At 44.1% G+C, this 18,004-nt stretch overlaps 1 protein-coding gene across 12 annotated transcripts in view; it reads right to left on the bottom strand.

Annotated features, from left to right (window-relative positions):
* Nucleotides 1-396: 396 nt before the first annotated feature.
* Nucleotides 397-18,004, bottom strand: part of RHBDL3 (rhomboid like 3) — a 142,286-nt gene continuing 124,678 nt past the window's right edge. For all 12 annotated transcript variants that reach the window (XM_082212657.1, XM_082212656.1, XM_082212661.1 and 9 more), the window contains 3 exons: nt 13,838-13,938; nt 3,895-3,955; nt 397-1,623 (listed from right to left, as the gene is read on the bottom strand). In XM_082212657.1, the coding sequence (XP_082068783.1) occupies nt 1,352-1,623; nt 3,895-3,955; nt 13,838-13,938 (434 nt within the window). In that variant the 3' untranslated portion in view covers nt 397-1,351. The remainder of the gene's footprint in view (nt 1,624-3,894; nt 3,956-13,837; nt 13,939-18,004) is intronic.

The raw sequence follows: 18,004 nt of genomic DNA, 5'->3' as shown, positions 1-18,004 counted from the left end.
TTCTACATGCCTACTCAGAAGGAAGCTCCACTGAGTACAGGACTGTATCTAAATTACACCTGCAAAATTCATAAAGCAGCATTGCAGCCCGGATGGCTATTTTTCAAAACACATGAGGCAAAGGAACCACGTCCACATTTTCCAAATAAGAACTGTGTAGAAATGTTTGTTGGGGATGTGACTGAATATGTCTCCCTAGGTTGCAAGAACAACACCCCAAAAATCAAAGGGGCTGTAGAGTTGTGGTCTCTTGTCTTGTCCAGTGCTATAGACGGGAGATGAAACATCCATTATACGCTCTGTGCGCTGAAATGTTCTGGAATAGCATAATTGAACTAAGAGACACCTAGCAACCCCTTCCCAGCCAGCAAGTAGATCTTGCTCTCTTTTTTTAAAAAAGAATGTGTAGGACCAAGGAAGAAAATAAGAGGCCAGAAGAAAATAGCATGATTGTCCACAAAAAAAAAAAATACAAAATATTCAAGTGGTCTGCAAAGTATTCAAGAATGAAAACCCAGTCACAAACTCTGAATATCTAATTAAATATGAAGTTGTATTTAGCAACCAGGTTAAAGCACTTTCAAATCTTTCTGTGCAATTTGGTTTGTCCTTTAGTTGAGAAGTGGCCTCTACCACTGGCAAGTTGTGAACCCATATATGCTGAACCCCTTGGAAGATTTCTGTAAGACCTGCTCCTCTTAACAAGGCAGCAGACCTGAGGATCTGTCCAGGTTTACTGGGCATCAGCAGTGGCACTGAAGAACAGCCTGACCCGTCAAGCCAAGCATCCTTGGCTGAGTGCCCTTTTAGTTCAAGGAAGCAAGAGCTTTTCCCTCATGGCCTGATGGATGGCTCTTGTAAATTGTGAGTATGGTAGAAGATTAACCTGGAAAAATGTAGGCAACCCAAACAAAATTTCACTATGTGCATTAGCATTCACCAGTATGCTGGTGTTAAGTGTCCTGTTATACAAATATAGGGCTGAATTGTCAGCCTTTTTATCATGAAAGCAACACCAAGCTACTTGCATGATCAATGGATACAAGGCCTGGTCCTTATGGACTACGGCGATACCTGCAAATCTCCATGCCCAAATCTCCTTCCAAACAAGTTTCTATTGGCCAGTCCCTGCTTAGGTCATCGTTTTCCAATAATATGGTCACATCTTAGCCATGCAGCATATAGTTTCCCCCTCAACTTGTGCCATTTCAGAAGATGGATTTGCTTATATCCTGTGATATTCATACAAAAATAAACCCTCCGTTTCAATCCCACCCCACCCCGCCCTTGAAATGGAGCTGGCAGATGGGAAGTTATCCATTTGCCCTTGAGAGTCCCTCGACCCAGGATCTCAAGGAGGTGGAGGTAGTTTCAGGTCCAACAGGCTATAGGCGAAAATGTTCCAGAAGATGGCAAAGAGAACAAACACCACGTACATGGAGACAAAGATCCACCATAAGGACTGGTCTTGGAGTCTCTGCTCATAGTTCCTTAGGATGACTACGCCTAGGGTGATTCCAACAGCAACACCCCCAAGGTGGGCGACAAAACTTGGGTGTGGGCATGGAGGGTAAGCGGATGGGTAGAACCTCAGCCACACAGCTCTTCCAAATTCAAAGCTCACTGGAAGAGAGGAGAAACGAGAGGTCACTGGTCTTGAAAGTGCTTCTAGGTTGTTTCCCAGATATTTCAATATATTTTGGCAGTTCTGTTTTGAAATTATTATTTTTTATCATTCTCAATGAGAAAACCCAAAGCGTTTAAATATAACTGCGCACTGTTGGGCAACGTTTTATTTGCTACGGTAAGATGCCTATAATACTTTTATGAACCCAGTTTTAATATTTCTGTAAGCAGTTACATCGAGCATTTAAATAGTTCTACAAATCCTAAAGCAAAAAAAGGATCACCTCCCCACTTATTGTACCATTTCATCCGTACTTGCTACTTTGAAATTCCCCCAGTGAAGAACATTGATGGGTTCACAAAGTTTTGCACTTGAATATAAACAAACACTGTTCCTCTGTGTAAAAATATATTCTTGTCGTCTCCTCTTTTCACCAGATTTGTTAGCTTCATCATGTATGCCATACCCCAGGCTATGTTTCAAATTGTTCTCAAGTACGTTCATATTTGTGATGGCCTGGGACTCAGGCTCGGGCTCAGATCCAGAGGAGTCTCAGTCTGCACCAGATCCTTTGCCTCAGGCATCATCTGAACCAAGTCTGGGGCCTGATCCTGAAGAGTCCCAGTCTGCACAGGTTCCCCTGCAACAAACACCAGCTGGGCCAAGTCAGGGGCCTGAGCCTGCCCTGGCTCCAGATGCGGGGTTTACCTTGTTGCCTTCAGCTGGGCCATCACTTACAGCTGCTCCACTACCAGTTTGGTCAGGGGAGGCTGAGGCGGCCTCTGGGTCTAGTAACCCATCAACATCTCCTGAGCTGCAGAGACTAAGGTCTGAGAGAAGGAGAGACCTGAGTACTCGCAGGAGGAGTGCTCGCCTCCAGGCGAAACAGGGAGGTGAGTCGCCGGGGGATCAGGACCGGCCACTACCCCGACAAAGATAAAAGGCTGTCAGACCCCGCCCCAGGTTGCGGGAGCAACATTGCTGCATGCCAGACCCTGCCTGAGATCCTGTACCCATCCTTGCCTGGTTTCCTGCCTCATGTCCTGCCTTGGCCCTGTCGGACTGACTCCTAGTGGAACCTATGGATTCTGGACCAGACCTGGACCGCGGTTCTCGGGTTACCCCTGGGCCCAGCCCATTATTTTACTTTCAATTGCCTAGGTTTTCTGCTTTGTTGTTTTCTGGCCTGGACTCCTTTGGGAGGAAAGGCAGGATAGGCTATAAACAAACAAACACACTTGGTTCCTCTGCACACCCTGAAGAGGTTCAGTTTGACAGCAGCAACCAAGGGCAGAACAAGCGCTGTGTGCAACATGGGGCAGCTACCAAAAACAGCACACCTACCTGGCGCTTTCTTATATAACAAGCAATTACACCCAGAGAACGTTGCGATAAGTCAGCCATGCAGTCTGTTTCCCTGCTGGCATCCTCGCGATGAAGCAAGGATGTCATCATAGCTGAAGCAGATGCTTCCAGCTCTTGACTTATGTTGTTTGTACAATTTTCTGTTTCCCAAAATCAATAACCATCTTTCAAAAAGAAGAAGAAGAGGAAGGAACAGAACTGTACTGTACAGAATGTTACAGAGGCTCATGGGAGAGAGCTCGACACAGGAATGCTGGTTTTAGCGACTGGCCCGTATTGTTCATAAGTCTGCGTTTGCCCCCAAGAAGCACGAAACGCTCCGATCCAGGTGTGTGCTTCACTCTTTGCAGGATCAGAACCAAAGTGAGTGATAATGACTGCTACAGCCAATAAAAGGTAAAAAAAGGCAAAGGACCCCTGGATGGTTAAGTCCAGTCAAAGGCAACTATGGGGATGCTCGCTTTCAAGCCGACAGAGCCTTCTGGATCATATGGCCAGCATGACTAAACCACTTCTGGTGCAACTGGACACCGTGATGGAAACCAGAACGGTCGGGAACACTGTTTGCCTTCCCACTGCTGTGGTACCTATTTATCTACCTGCACTGGCGTTCTTTTGAACTGCTAGGTGGGCAGAAGCTGGGACAGAGCAACCAAGAGATCACTCTGTCACAGGGATTCAAACCGCCAACCTTCCGGTCGGCAAGCCCAAGAGGCTCAGTGGTTTAGACCACAGCGCCACCCGTGTCAATATTATGCCTCCCAATGTGTCAATGCAATTTACAGAAAAGAAGGCTACTTAGATGGGAAATGTATGGGACATTGAGATCCTAAAAGGAGGTGCAGTAATGACAAATTTAAAATGACAACCTAGGCACATACCAAGCATATGAGGATACTTACTACAGATCAAGGCAACAGCCATGCGCAACAGCTTGAATTGGCACTTCATTCCAGACCAGTTCTGGGGAAAGAGAGGAGAGGGGAGTCAACAATCTCCAATTAAGTGTTTCACATGCTGAGAATCTGGAGGTAGATATGAATCTAAAGGACCCAGAGGGCTCTCTCCTACCCCCCTCCCCACACACCCAATGCCAGCGAACAAGTTTCCCTGCAGCTTCTGCAGCCTTTGGCATACTCTCAACTCACTGGGCTTCAGGGCAGAGAGAAACAAATTCAAAGATTAGCTTTCTGAAGTCAGTCAATTCCGCCTGCTTCTTAAGTCAGCAGCAATGCTGGCCAGAAGAGGGAGATGTTTTAAAACAAACCGACGGGACAGGGAATGCCAATTTATTCCCCCTGCACCACACAACACTGCATAATCGCATGGGGTTTTGAACGCCTGTCCTTTCCGCTGTGAAACCCTTACTCAGGAGTCCCCAAGCGATTCTCACAGTTCATCTGTTGGGTGAAACGTCTGGGGGTGGGTGGGGGACAAAAAATGAGATAGGGGTTGACCCGCCACATGGTAAATTGTCATCTACTCTCTAACAATTTCACAGATGAAAAGAAGGACTCCTCTGCTGCAACAGAATAGAGATTCAAATATGAGACTCTTGCCCCTAGGTAAGGTTGAATCTGTCAATTTCAATTTCTCTCTGTTTCTCATTTTTCAGTTCACATGTCTGCAGCAATCTGCAATTTAGGAAAAAGATCCTAAGGAAACTTAAGCAGCAACTTAATGCAATTTTCTACTAATAAACACATTTTTTGTATGCCATTTTCAAGATTCTAAGTATTTTCACAAGCAATTGGACCCAATATATATACTCACTAATATATGCATTTTATGCACACTGGCTGGACAACTGCAGCACAAAGCTGGAGAAGTGAAAATTTCAAAGGATATTTGTGTTTCAGTTCATATATGGGTCTGAGAAGGGCAAATCAGGTAGATTCTCATTAAAATGCGAACTACATCACATTTGTCTCCAATCCCTATCTGCCCCAAATTGTTTTCTTTTAATGTATTATTCTGCATTTCATTTTATGGACAGAGCAGCATTTTTATATAGAGCATCTTTAATGAGACTGATATCAGTTTATGCAAATAGCTCTCCTTTTCAAGCTGTTACATGTTGCTCTCTCTCTCCCATCTACCTTCCCAATTGAAAGAAAAGGAACAACCTGCAGCATACACTGTGCTTTCCTAAGCAGGAAATTGGAAAGACCTTGTGGCACACAGCTTAGAAGTATCAGAGGATCAATAAGAGAGCCCTGCTGCAAAGTAATGCAACCTGCAAAATTTAGAGGACAAGCTCAGTTCTCAAGGAAGAGAGACCGAAGGAAAGACTAATATTTAAGTACAGAGATGATGGGTTAGAATGGATAATGACCTTACAGGTGTAGTTAAGGCACTTTGCTGAATAGGTATTTAGGTAAGAAAGCACTCACTTCATCACATGTTCAATATTTGCATGCCGAGGCAATAGCTAAAGGTGCTTTGCAGCATAGCCTTTCCAGAGTATGCAATCATGCTGACAATCTTCAGCATGGATTATGACTGGGGTAGCAACAGAAATGTTTATTCGCCAGGCTTGTACATTGATAGCATTTTCTGCTGGTCAGATCAGCAAAAAAATTCTACCTGCCAAAACACGGTAGGCTCCTCTGGGTATTAAATAACATATCGCGAAATCATACATAACACAGTGCCTGATCCTCTGTCCCCTTATTTAGATGAATCTTGCACACATATTCTATAGCGCAGTGAAATCTGAATCCAGCTGTGACAAGTGAACAATTATTACAGATCAGTTGTACTACTTCTGATCCATCCCCTGCCCCTACAGCCAGCTCCAGTGATTGCGAAAATTGCCACTAATTATATCTGTGACCTTGTGAGAATGTATCCAGGAAAAGCTAGAACTGCGAGATCATTATTGCCCATTATTTAGGGAAATTGCAAACTGTAAGGGAAGAAAGAGAAATGAACATTCCAGCTCATAACTTGCTCCGACGCAGAGGAGAATTTCTCATTTAGTTATTATGCAGCATCAAGGAAATACATGCTGGAAATGGTATCAGAAAGAGAGAAATTCTCAACCCTGCGCTATTCGGAAGTAAGCCTAACTAATTTCAATGAGGCAAAGTTGTATAAGATTGCAGTCTTAAATATCTATCTCTTCTACCACTTTATATTATGTGTATCTATGAAACATAGGCCAGCAGAACATACGTTGCAGTGCTGACCAACATAACAGAAAGCAGACAAATCCAGAGTTAGTCACCTCAATATATTTAAAGATCAGGAGCTGAGACTTGAAGCGCCCAGCTTTCTTTTCTCTGACAGAAATCAGTGCTACCATCAGTTTGTCCTTGACACTAGGCAATGCCACAAAATATTGGCTGATCCAAAGGCAAGCTTCCTGAGTGCTGATTCTCAATAAGGATCAGGAAAGTTGAACAAGCCATAGGGATTTTTCCAGGGTGAGGTGTTAGCAAAGCAAATTCTCCAAAGAAATAAACAAACATATATAACTAGCATCAGAAAACAGGTCTATCACTTTTAGTAGATCTGGTGACTGAGCTGTATTGAGGCCTGGGTAGACCTGGCCTCTGAGAAGCTTATAGTCTAGGTTGCTCCATTGTTTCCCAGCAGGTAGACTTGCTGTTTATCTATGGGTGAACCTGACTGTCAGGTAACATCTTTCCACTTACCACTGGAACCCTCCATCCTTTTTCCCTGGCTCCCTTCATCTTCTCCAGCCCTTCACTAATTGAACTGCTGCTGCTACAATCAACTTCATTGCCCACTCCCCATTGTACTGATTTAAAAGACAGCTGCAAACCGTAAGCCTGGACTACAGCTTGAGATTGCCATACACTCCTTCCAGCAAAATGAGTATAACTCTTTTCAATAGAACAGGCATCAGAACTACCCAAGCTGCATTTCTGAAAGGCCCTCTGTAAGAATCAGTTATACTCAGTCTATTAACAGACACAGAAATGCCAGAAGATACCAACAGAATGGGGAAGAATTTGCTAGGTGTCACCACCAAAGGCATGGATCTTCTGCAATTCTTATTGCAGAATTCAGTATGTGAATTGCAGATTCCTGGACATTATTGCTTGCATTTTTGAGAATCCTTCAAAACAAACAAATGTCAAAATAAATAAAAAAAATAAAAAAACTGTCCAGTAGCACCTTAGAGACCAACTAAGCTTGTTCTGGGTATAAGCTTTCGTGTGCCTGCACACTATCTGAAGAAGCGTGCATGCACACGAAAGCTTATACCTAGAACAAACTTAGTTGGTCTCTAAGGTGCTACTGGACAATTTATTATTATTATTATTTATTTCGACTGCGTCAGACCAACACGGCTATCTACCTGAATCGAGAAGCACATGTCAACCTCTCACATTCATTGTTTTGATATATGTACAGTGGTGCCCTGCAAGACGAATGCCTCGCAAGACGGAAAACTCGCTAGACGAAAGAGTTTTCCGTTTTGGAGGTGCTTCGCAAAATAAATCTCCTATGGGCTTGCTTCGCAAGACGACAATGTCTTGCGAGTTCCTGCTGGTTTGTTTTCCTCCCCCCCCCCCTTTTTCTAAGCCGCTAAGCCGCTTATCAGCTGATCCGATAAGCCGCTAAAAGCCGCTAATAGCGCTAATCCGTCAATGGGCTTGCTTCGCAAGACAAAAAAACCGCTAGACGAAGAGAATCACAGAACGGATTCTTTTCGTCTTGCGAGGCACCACTGTATGCTGGAAAGTCCAGGCCTGGGAGCTCATGCCATCAGCTTCTGGGGAGATCACCAATGTCATGAAACAAGTTGGCTTTTTTATTTATCCTGTCCTTCCTCCAAGGAGCTGAGGGTGGCATACAACTGGGGTCGGTAGAAGATAGCTCAGGATCTACTTATAGATCTGTTGGAGCCTTATAGAACATTGGCAAGGGTTTCTGTCTCTCAAACGATCAGCCGTGGCAACAACAACATAACTTTCCCCATCTGAATGGGAGTATTGAAATGAAGAAAGCTAACAAGGAGCAGACTGTTGTATAAAAGGACTATGAGGTTAGTTCTGGTACTGTACACAAATTTCTAGGCTCAGAATGCGCTTAGAGGTACCCTGTTCTTTAATACTAACTATATGCCTAAGGACTGATCGATTCTGACACTCAACATTCCTTTAATCTTATGTATTTTGCACCAGGCACTCAGTGATGGATCTCAGGGTTCTAGTAAAAAAACAAAGTCGTGAGTCAGAGCATCTAATGTCTGAGCACACAGAGTACACTGAAACAGGTTTGGCTACAGAACAAAAAACAAAACAACCCCCCCCCAACAATCTAGTAGTACAGATGTGACAAGTCATCACCCCAGGAATTTTTCATAAGGCACTTCACAAAACTTTAAAGTCTCTGGCTGGGCCTTTGGCAGACTCATTTTTCTTTTATGAACAAAGCTCTGGGTGAGATGCGAGGGCTAAGCAAGCAAAATATTACAGATCAATAAATCTGAGCTTAAGAACCCAGAGACGAAAAATCAATAAATTTTATGTGCACTCTGGGGGTGGGGTCTGACAAGATGCACACACACTCATGGACATAGATCTGATGAGTTCTTCAATTTCCTTTTTTTATTGCACAAGCCCTGACAGTTTTATAACTTTATCCAAATCTCCTCACTTCCTCTCCTTCTTCCCCCTGAGAGGACAGTTTTAATCTCCCTCCTTCTACGGGGGTGGATGAACACAGTTGGGGTGCAATTAGTTGTTCAGTGCCAGGTGTTTCGTGCTAATAGTCCCCACGGAATGTGAAGATAAGACAGATAAGCAAATGGCAAGAGATGCTTTTTTGTGAGCCCTTCCAGCTTTTGTCGACCTCTGGACACTTCCTAACAGGTCCCTAAAAAAATGTGTAGATGAGCAGCACAAACATAGACTCCAAATGTGTCACAGAGCTTTGTATATGTCTACAATTCACAGCCGAAGTCTTGGTTAGCAGCTGAGTTGATCCTTAAAAAGGTAAAGGTAAAGGACCCCCTGACAGTTCAGTCACAGATGACTCTGGGGTTACGGCGCTCATCTCACTTTACAGGCTGAGGGAGCCGGCGTTTGTCCACAGACAGTTTTTCTGGGTCATGTGGCCAGCATGACTAAGCCACTTCTGGCGCAATGGAGCAACGAAACCAGAGCTGTGCACGGAAATGCCATTTACGTTCCCGCCAGAGCAGTACCTATTTATCTACTTGCACTGGCATGCTTTCGAACTGCTAGGTTGGCAGGAGCTGGGACAGAGCAACAGGAGCTCACCCCGTCGTGGGGATTCAAACTGCTGACCTTCTGATCAGCAAGCCCAAGAGGCTCAGTTAGCCATGGTAATTGACTATCAGGGAGTTCAAATATTATATGTTTGGGTTCATTTTAGGATGGATGAATCTGCCAGTTTTAGTCTCTGTTTCTATTTTTTCCAACCGTAAGTTTCGCTTGCCCCATTTCCAAATACATTTGCAATTGAAAACAACAGCTGGATTTTACAAAAACATCTCTGCATCTGATCACTCAGGAAAAAAATACATATTCGCAAACTTAGGACAACTGTCTTTGAGGAAAAGGATTTTCATAAAGCTAGTTTGGGGCAATGCTTTTATGGTCTACAAAATTTGTAACAAACCACACCAGAACTGGAAATACAGTTGGCAAAGACAGCAAAAGAATTCAGGTCTAAGGTTGATTGAAAATATTTTGCAGTACATCTGGAGGGCTGGCTTATACCTTCTCTGTTAGAGTGACAATGGAGTAGTCTTAGTATAAGGTTATTTCTAGATAGTTTTATATCCCGCAGAGATTAAGAAAGATTATGAGATCAGGAATAAGTATTTGCTGGAAAGGATGTCACAGGAAGGGAACTTACATTCACATCTAGTGGGTCTGCCCTCAAATACAAACATACCTGGTAGAGGTCATGCATGTTAGTTGTATTATAGCAGGTTTTTGCTTACAGGGCTTTCCTTTAGTTTTTTAAGATCTTGCAAAAATGAAAGATCGGGATTTTATTCAAAGCATATCACTGCAAATATATTGAACTTAATTTGGCTCTGGAAAGACTTTGAAATGCCAAATGTCGGTGAATTAGCAAGATCTGGGACATTATAGTTATAGAACCAAGCAAAACATGTTTTATTAAACTGAGAATGGCCAGAATTTCTGGTGATATACGTAAAAGGTAGCTTGGAGACTGACTTAACCCCTATATACCCAGTAGGCCACTACGGTCTGTGGGAGTCTTTATCCTGCAAGTTCTAAATATCTCAGAAGCCTGCTCTACAGTAACTATGTGAAGGGCTTTCAGGGTGGTTGGCCCATTCTGTGGAATAGCATTTCTGTTGAGAGATGACAGGTTCACTCTGCAGTTTCTGGAAACAGTTGAATATATTTTTGTTCCAACAGGCTTTCCCAGTTGTATAAATGGGTCTGTGCCATGGGCGTCTATTTTGTATTGCATTGCTTTGTTTTTACTATATTTGTTTTTTGTGAGCTTTTTAAAAAAAGTTTTCATTACATTTTGCAACAAGAACTGTTGCAAACTCGTTGACTATCTTTCCATTATTCACCCATAATAACATTCAAGGTGTCACAAAGAAAGGGAAATACATCACCACACCATGCAAATAACATACAAAAATAAACTCTAATCAAGGAGATCTCTCCAAAGGCCACCATGAATCTGTGAGGAAGTCCTCGTCTGCTCTTCCTGTGTCATGTACATCAATCAGCTTGAAGTGTTTGTGTAGAAGGTGATTAATAAAATTATAATTATTGACAGCAATAATAATGAAGTAAAAATATTTGTTAATATTTTGCTGTGGAAGAACACAGCAAGAACACCCCCACATTGTTCAGCCTGGACACTGAGGTCCAGCTCCGAGGGCCTTCTGGTAGTTCCCTCCCTGTGAGAAGTGAGGTTGCAGGGAACCAGGCAGAGGGCCTTCTCGGCAGTGGCGCCCACCCTGTGGAACACCCTCCCATCAGATGTCAAGGAGATAAGTACCGTATTTTTCGCTCTATTAGATGCACAAGACCATAAGACGGGCCTAGTTTTTGGAAGAGGAAAACAAGAAAAAAAAATATTCTGAATCCCAGAAGCCAGGACAGCTAGCGGGATCACAGTGCAGCGATCCCGCTGGCTGTCCTGGCTTATGGGATAGCCATGCACAGTCTCTCCCGGGCAGGGGATGAAGGCTCCCCCAAGAGCCGTGCTCCCTTTAAAGAGAGTGTGCACACTGTGCACGGCTCTTTAAAGGGAGCGCTGAGCAGAACCTCCTGCCTGCCTTTGCTCCATAAGACACACACACATTTCCCCTTACTTTTTAGGAGGGGGAAAGTGCGTCTTATAGAGGGAAAATACGGTAACTACCGTATTTTTCGTTCTATAGGACGCACATTTCCCCCTCCAAAAATTAAGGGGAAATGTGTGTGCGTCCTATAGAGTGAATGCAGGCTGCGCCGCTAAGCTCAAAGCCAGAACAGGAAAACAGAGCACTGCGGAGCGCTCCGTCTCGCTGCTCTAGCTTGGGGACGGCTGCGCGCAAACCTCTATAGGGCAGCGGGGCGCTGCGCTCCAAAGGCTTCAGGGATCTTTGAGGCTGGCGGTGGGGAAAAGCAGCGCTTCCCACCACCACCAGCCCCACAAGCTCTGGTGAATGTACCTTGAACGCACCTTGTTTTAGAGGGGGAGAACAAGAAACCCCCCCCCTGTTCTCCCCCTCCTATGGTCCGGTGCGTCCAATGGAGCGAAAAATATGGTATATAACCTTTAGAAGACACCTGAAGGCAGCCCTGTATAGGGAAGCTTTTTAAGGTTTGGTAATTTATTATGTTTTTATATACATTAGAAGCCGCCCACAGTGGCTGGGGCAACCCAATCAGATGGAAGGGGTGCAAATAATAGATTATGATGATCAAGAATGAATTCCAGATGTTGTAAAAACTGGGATTGGTATGGATAGGCTGAGAATATTCTGTTAAGTTTCTTCATATTGTAAACTAACAAAATATTGACAAGGATGATTTTATTTTTGGAACCATGGAGATCAGGTTTTGAATGTGCCTCCATGGAGAAGGGTACCTCTAAGAAGCAGGCATGATGCAATGTGGGACTGACATCATGCATATTTAAGAAAACCACACGGCTCTCGACAGTCCCACCAGCACCTTCATCTGTAGTACAGAACAGAGGAGTGCCAGCATCTATGGACTGTGGTGAAGTGTGATTTGTGCCCTGGATATGAATCTGACAAGTCTCAAAGACCACCATGCAGATATGCCTCTAGGCTAATGATTCAGGCAGTGAGGGAAATTGCTGGAGAATGCTCCCATCTGTGTCTTACAGTGCTCATGGGTTTTGTCTATAAATTACTCCAGCCACTGAACCAAAAAACCCAAAAACCTTTGCTTCTTTTCTTCTAAACTAATTTTCTTTTACGCAGTTCTCCGCAGAGATTAGTAACATAGTCAAAAGGCTCAGGGTGCTGCTATTAAATATTGCGTTTTCTCCTCCACTCTTTATTTTCATGCATCTTTATTTAGTTTATTTCACCCCTTTATTACTTCCCATCGGGTGAAATGCCTTATTGCTTGCTCTTCGTTTATTTATTTGCAGGAACATTTCATTCTGCAGCCAAGGACGTTTTTATTTCTTGCAGCTACCCAGAGGCACTCAGGGAAGCAAAAAGATTCCAACGAACCTTTTCTCCCACAAGCAAACAAAAAAGCATAACAAAAAGATGAGCACTGACATTAATGGGATGCAGCAACAAATGCAAAAGATCGTTTTCATTATGGAAGATTTCCCCTCATCAGCATTAAGTGAGAACGCTTTGTTTCAAATGCCAGAACTGGGTAATGTGAGAAGATTCTACAGCCAAGCATGAACAACACAGACTTGTGGCATCATAAACTAACACATCTATTATGGTATAAGCTTTTGATGGGATGCTGTACATGAATACCATATGTGCCACTCTAAAAGTGCGGGAAAAACTTGTGTGAAATAGAAAGGTGACAAAAGTAATTCGCACAAACAATTTGAAACAGACTTATGGGCATACCAGAGCTACATAGTTTGGTCCGCTAATCTGTTCCTACTGACTAATTAATTAATTTTATTTATTAGATTTATCTGCCACCCTTTATCAAAAGATTTCAGGGTGGTTCACAAGATAAAAATACAAGAAAAAAGCACAAATAAAAAGTTAGAACAGAAACAACAAAACAATAGCCCACCCCAAACACATTTAAAAGGACGTAGAATATTAATCAGCCAAAGACCTGGTTAAAGAGGAACGTTTTTGCCTGGCACCTAAAAATATACATATAATGAAGGCACCAGGCGAACCTTCCTGGGGAGAGCATTCCACAAACATTCTGCATTTTCATCATAAATGGAACACGGTCCAAAGCTGGAGCATTTCTGGAAGTCAGCCTAAACACAGAAGCTTCCCTCCTTAATTCCTTATCTGTAGCTCATAGCTCTGTGCTGTGGTCATACACTCAGACAAGGATGTGTGGTTTTTGTCTTTGTTGCCTATACTTTGCGAAGGCAATCTGGTGTAGCCAATAAGCTGATGACGACTAGCAAAAGACCCTTTCTTTGGGGCTTCCCACAGGCATCCGGTTGGCCACCGTGAGAACAGGACGTCAGATTGGTGGGCCATTGTCCACTGGCTCTTCTTATGTTCTTAAAAGCTTAATGAAGAGACAGTAACAACCGCAGCAGTTGGCTGTTCCTAATACTGGAGCAGCTTGGATTCCAAGCAGCAATGAAGTCCAATGAAGTCATGCCATTCCTGGTCTCTAACTCAAATTGTATCACTACTAGTCTTAGTCTAGTACTTACCATTACTATGTTGGCTAGGTGAGCAGATATCAGGGCGTACACGCCTCCAGATGAGCCCACGACAGGTGCAGTCATATCAGCAATAGACACTGCCAAGGAACCTTAGAGAGAGAGAAAAGGGGAGGGGGGGAATTTTTATTGCAAAAACCTTGCTAAGCAAGAGTCAATCTTCTTCCTCTTTTTTTTTTTGCACATGAAATTCTCAGAAAAAGGGGCATTTACAGATTATCACAAACCTTGCTAAGCAAAAGAGCTGACCTCCTCCCTCTTTTTCGCACATGGAAAGGGCACCTACAGATTGTTGTTAATTAGTTCTGGAGGTCCGTTCTTAACCTGAAACTGTTCTTAACCTGAAGCACCACTTTAGCTAATGGGGCCTCCTGCTGCTGCCGCGCTGCCATTGCACGATTTCGGTTCTTATCCTGAAGCAAAGTTCTTTATCCGAGCAGTGGCGTAGCGTGGGTTGTCAGCATCCGGGGCAAGGCAAGTAATTTGCACCCCCTAACCCGTGGATTTGTGCCCCCTAACCCCCAGATGTTGCGCCCGGTGCGGCCGCCCCCCCCTGCACCCCCAACGCTACACCACTGTATCCGAGGTACTATTTCTGGGTTAGTGGAGTCTGTAACCTGAAGTGTATGTAACCTGAAGCGTATGTAACCCAAGGTACCACTGTAGTATGTGAAGCCACAGTCAACGACAGGCAGAGTCAAATCAATCTAATTTTGGGCGTGGGGAGAGAATTGGGCCACTCCTGCTTTCCAAGCCTAAATCATTTTGCTGATGGAGGAAAAGTACAAGGTGGTCACACACACACACACACACACACACACACACACACAGCCCGACCCACTTCCTCTTGCAGCTAAAAGACACTTGGAGAGGAAATTGGTCATATGGTCCCCATGCATATTGGCATCCTAGGGGGATGAGACATTAGCAGCTGAAGTCCCAGCTGAATGAGGTTTTGCACCTGTGAACTCTCTCTCTTCCGAGGCCTCTATGCAGCCCTATATCTACATCAGTTTTAGAGGTGGGATGCGAGGTTAAAACACACACCATTGTGCTGGTGTCTTCCAATCAGTAGAGCCTTGACCCAGGCTCCGTTTTGCTGAACACCATATCCGCTTTACAACTACAGTGGTACCTCGGGTTACATATGCTTCAGGTTACATACGCTTCAGGTTACACACTCCACTAAGCCAGAAATAGCGCTTCAGGTTAAGAACTTTGCTCCAGGATGAGAAGAGAAAATGTGCAGCGGCAGCCCCATTAGCTAAAGTGGTGCTTCAGGTTAAGAACAGTTTCAGGTTAAGTACGGACCTCTGGATCGAACTGAGTACTTAACCTGAGGCACCACTGTACAGGGAAGCTACCTGTAATTTGCAAGGCTAGGGAACAAAACCAAATGAACTCGTGCAGGACCACACATAAAAACCTATTGGGAACTTTTGTGATTTAGGAACTTTTCTACTAATAATGGGCAGTGTGATAGATAGGTCCCCTGAATTCGTTATTTGAATTGGAGTCGCGTTTTGGAAATGCAATCACTGTTTCGAGACCTTCCAGCATTCTCACGCAAATGGAGATTGTACTTGTTTCCCAAAGTCTGCACACCTGACAAGTTAGATCAGAAGCAAAGAGCAGATGATGTGGACAAATGGGCTGGCCGCATGCTAGAAAGACAAGCTAACAGGCAGCTGATGCTATAGCTGCTGAAGGCCAAGCTACAAATTCCCCTTCACCATTTTTAAAAACAAACAAAAAGGTCACTGGAGCTTGCATTTAGGTGTGGAGGGTTCTATTTCTTTCTGTACCAAATTCCCCCCTCAAGCTGCTTTTCTCTGCACACACAGAGAGAAAAAAGAGACACTCCTCCTCAGCCATCCTTCCTCCACTCTCAAATGCATCCTCCAGTGGCTTGAGGACAGGCCACCTGAAGGATCATCCCCTTCCATATATACTTGGCCAGGCCCTAAAATAATCTTCAGAGGCCTCTTCTCTACCCTCCCCCCCAATCACCACAAAATGAGGTAGCTGCTTATGAGAGGGACCTTTCAGTGGTGGTGTCCTATTTATGGAATGCCCTACAGTACAGTCGTACCTTGGAAGTCGAACGGAATCTGTTCCGGAAGTCCGTTCAACTTCCAAAGCATTTGAAAACCAAATTCTGATTGGCGACAGGAAGCTCCTGCAGCCAATCAGAAGCCACGGAAGCCCCATCAGACATTCGGCTTCCAAAAGAACATTCGAAAACCGGAACACGCACTTCTGGGTTTCCATCGTTCTGGAGCCGATTTGTTTGGCAGCCAAGGCATTTGAGATCCAAGGTACGACTAGACAAAGAACCATTCCTCGCCTGCCGTTTTCCCTCTTCAATCTCTTCCTCCAGCCACGTTTCCCCAATCTTAATTCTCTTCCTTTTGCCTGTCTTCACTGTTGGAGCACCCATTTTTAACTGTGCGGTTGTTGTTGTTGTTGTTTTAAATGAAGAGGCATATCTCATGTGTCCATCTTAACCATCCGGTTAAGAATTTTGCATAAATACTTTTGGTTCCCCTCTCCTGTATCTTTACAACTGCGCTGTATTTGTGTCCGCACTACTGCTGACGGCACCCACTCCTTTCTCTCCACTGCGAACGGTTTGAAATTGTTAAAGAAAATATTTTCACCTGCATGCTGTGAAATAATTGGTTGCAAGCTAAGATATATTTTTCTGCCTGTGATTTTTCCTGGCAACTTCTTTTTAGACCGGCTCCATCCTTTTAATGAGAAGGCAGCACACCTTCACCCAGCTTTTTTAAAATTCTTAGCATTTTCCCCCCCCAATAGTCTGACACAGTTAAGGTGGGGGGAGGGGTGACGACCACACAAAATCAGCTGAGGAGAGGCAAAATATGTACGGTGGATGGATGAAAGAGGAGGGGGGGTAAGAATCAAACACACAGAGCTGGAAAACAAGAGAGTCAGAGACAGAGAGCACAGATGTGATATTCTCAAAGTAACAAAAGCAAAAAAAGAGCAAAGACAGGTTATTTTGCCAAGAACTTCATACGCTAAATCAGGCCTGCCTGAAATTTAATTACAACTCCCATCAGTCCCTGCAAGCAAGGCCAATGGCCAGGGATGGTGTGCGTTGTAGTCTAGTAATATCTGGAGGTTCCCCACATTTTGGATGACCAAAGACACTGAGGATGGACAGGGATGGGGAAGAGTTGGAATGGTACACACGTGAGCACACGTATTGAAGGAGAGAAGGCAAGTCCACAACCTCCCAAGGTTCCACTGTCAAACAGCTCTTACTGTCAAAAAAATTTTTTGCCATATGTTTAGTTGGAATTTCCTTTCTTGCAACTTGAAGCCATTGGTTTGAGTCCTACCCTCCAGAGCAGGAGAAAGCAAGCTTGTTCCCTCTTCCACGTGACAGCCCTCGAGATATCTGAAGATGGCTATTGCATCTCCTCTCAGTCTCCTCTTTTCCAGGCTAAACATACCCCAGCTCCTTCAATTGCTGCTCATAAGGCTTAGTTTCCAGACCCTTGATAATCTTGGTTTCCCTCCTCTGCACACGTTCCAGCTTGTCAACGTCTTTCTTATATTGTGGTGCCCAGAATTGGACACAGTACTCCAGGTGTGGTCTGACCAAGGCAGAATGGAGCGGTACTATTACTTCCCTTGATCTGGACACTATACTTCTGTGAATGCAGCCTAGAATAGCACTAGCTTTTCTTGCTGTTGCATCCCATGGTTTACTCATGTTAATTCTGTGTGGACTCATACCACTGGCTATGTCAGTCATAGGACCAGATACTCCAGATGCACTGAAAAGGACCTTCACTCTAATATGCTTATGGAGCCCCCCTCCCTATTCCTAGCTTTCTAATCCAATTATGATATTTATGCTTCCCACCTCCATGTACTGCCTCATAGCACATAACTCTTTTTTAAAAAAAATTGTTCAGTAAGGCACACTTCTATTGTACCTTTATTTGTTCATTGCAGCAAGACTTGCTATATAGGTAAGGACCGGGGCAAGGGAGAGGGACAAATAGCTAAACCTGCCAATCACTGTCCCAGTCCCATGACATCCTCCCTGCAGTTGCCTCCTGCTCTCTCCTCTTGTTATAATTAGATTTGATCTATCATCAAGCCAGCTTCCTTCACCTCCAA

Source organism: Podarcis vaucheri, assembly GCF_965113315.1.
Source record: "Podarcis vaucheri genome assembly, chromosome: 2".
Taxonomy (NCBI): domain Eukaryota; kingdom Metazoa; phylum Chordata; class Lepidosauria; order Squamata; family Lacertidae; genus Podarcis; species Podarcis vaucheri.
The sequence above is the reverse complement of the archived record's forward strand: the minus strand, read 5'-3'. Positions and strand labels throughout refer to the sequence as shown.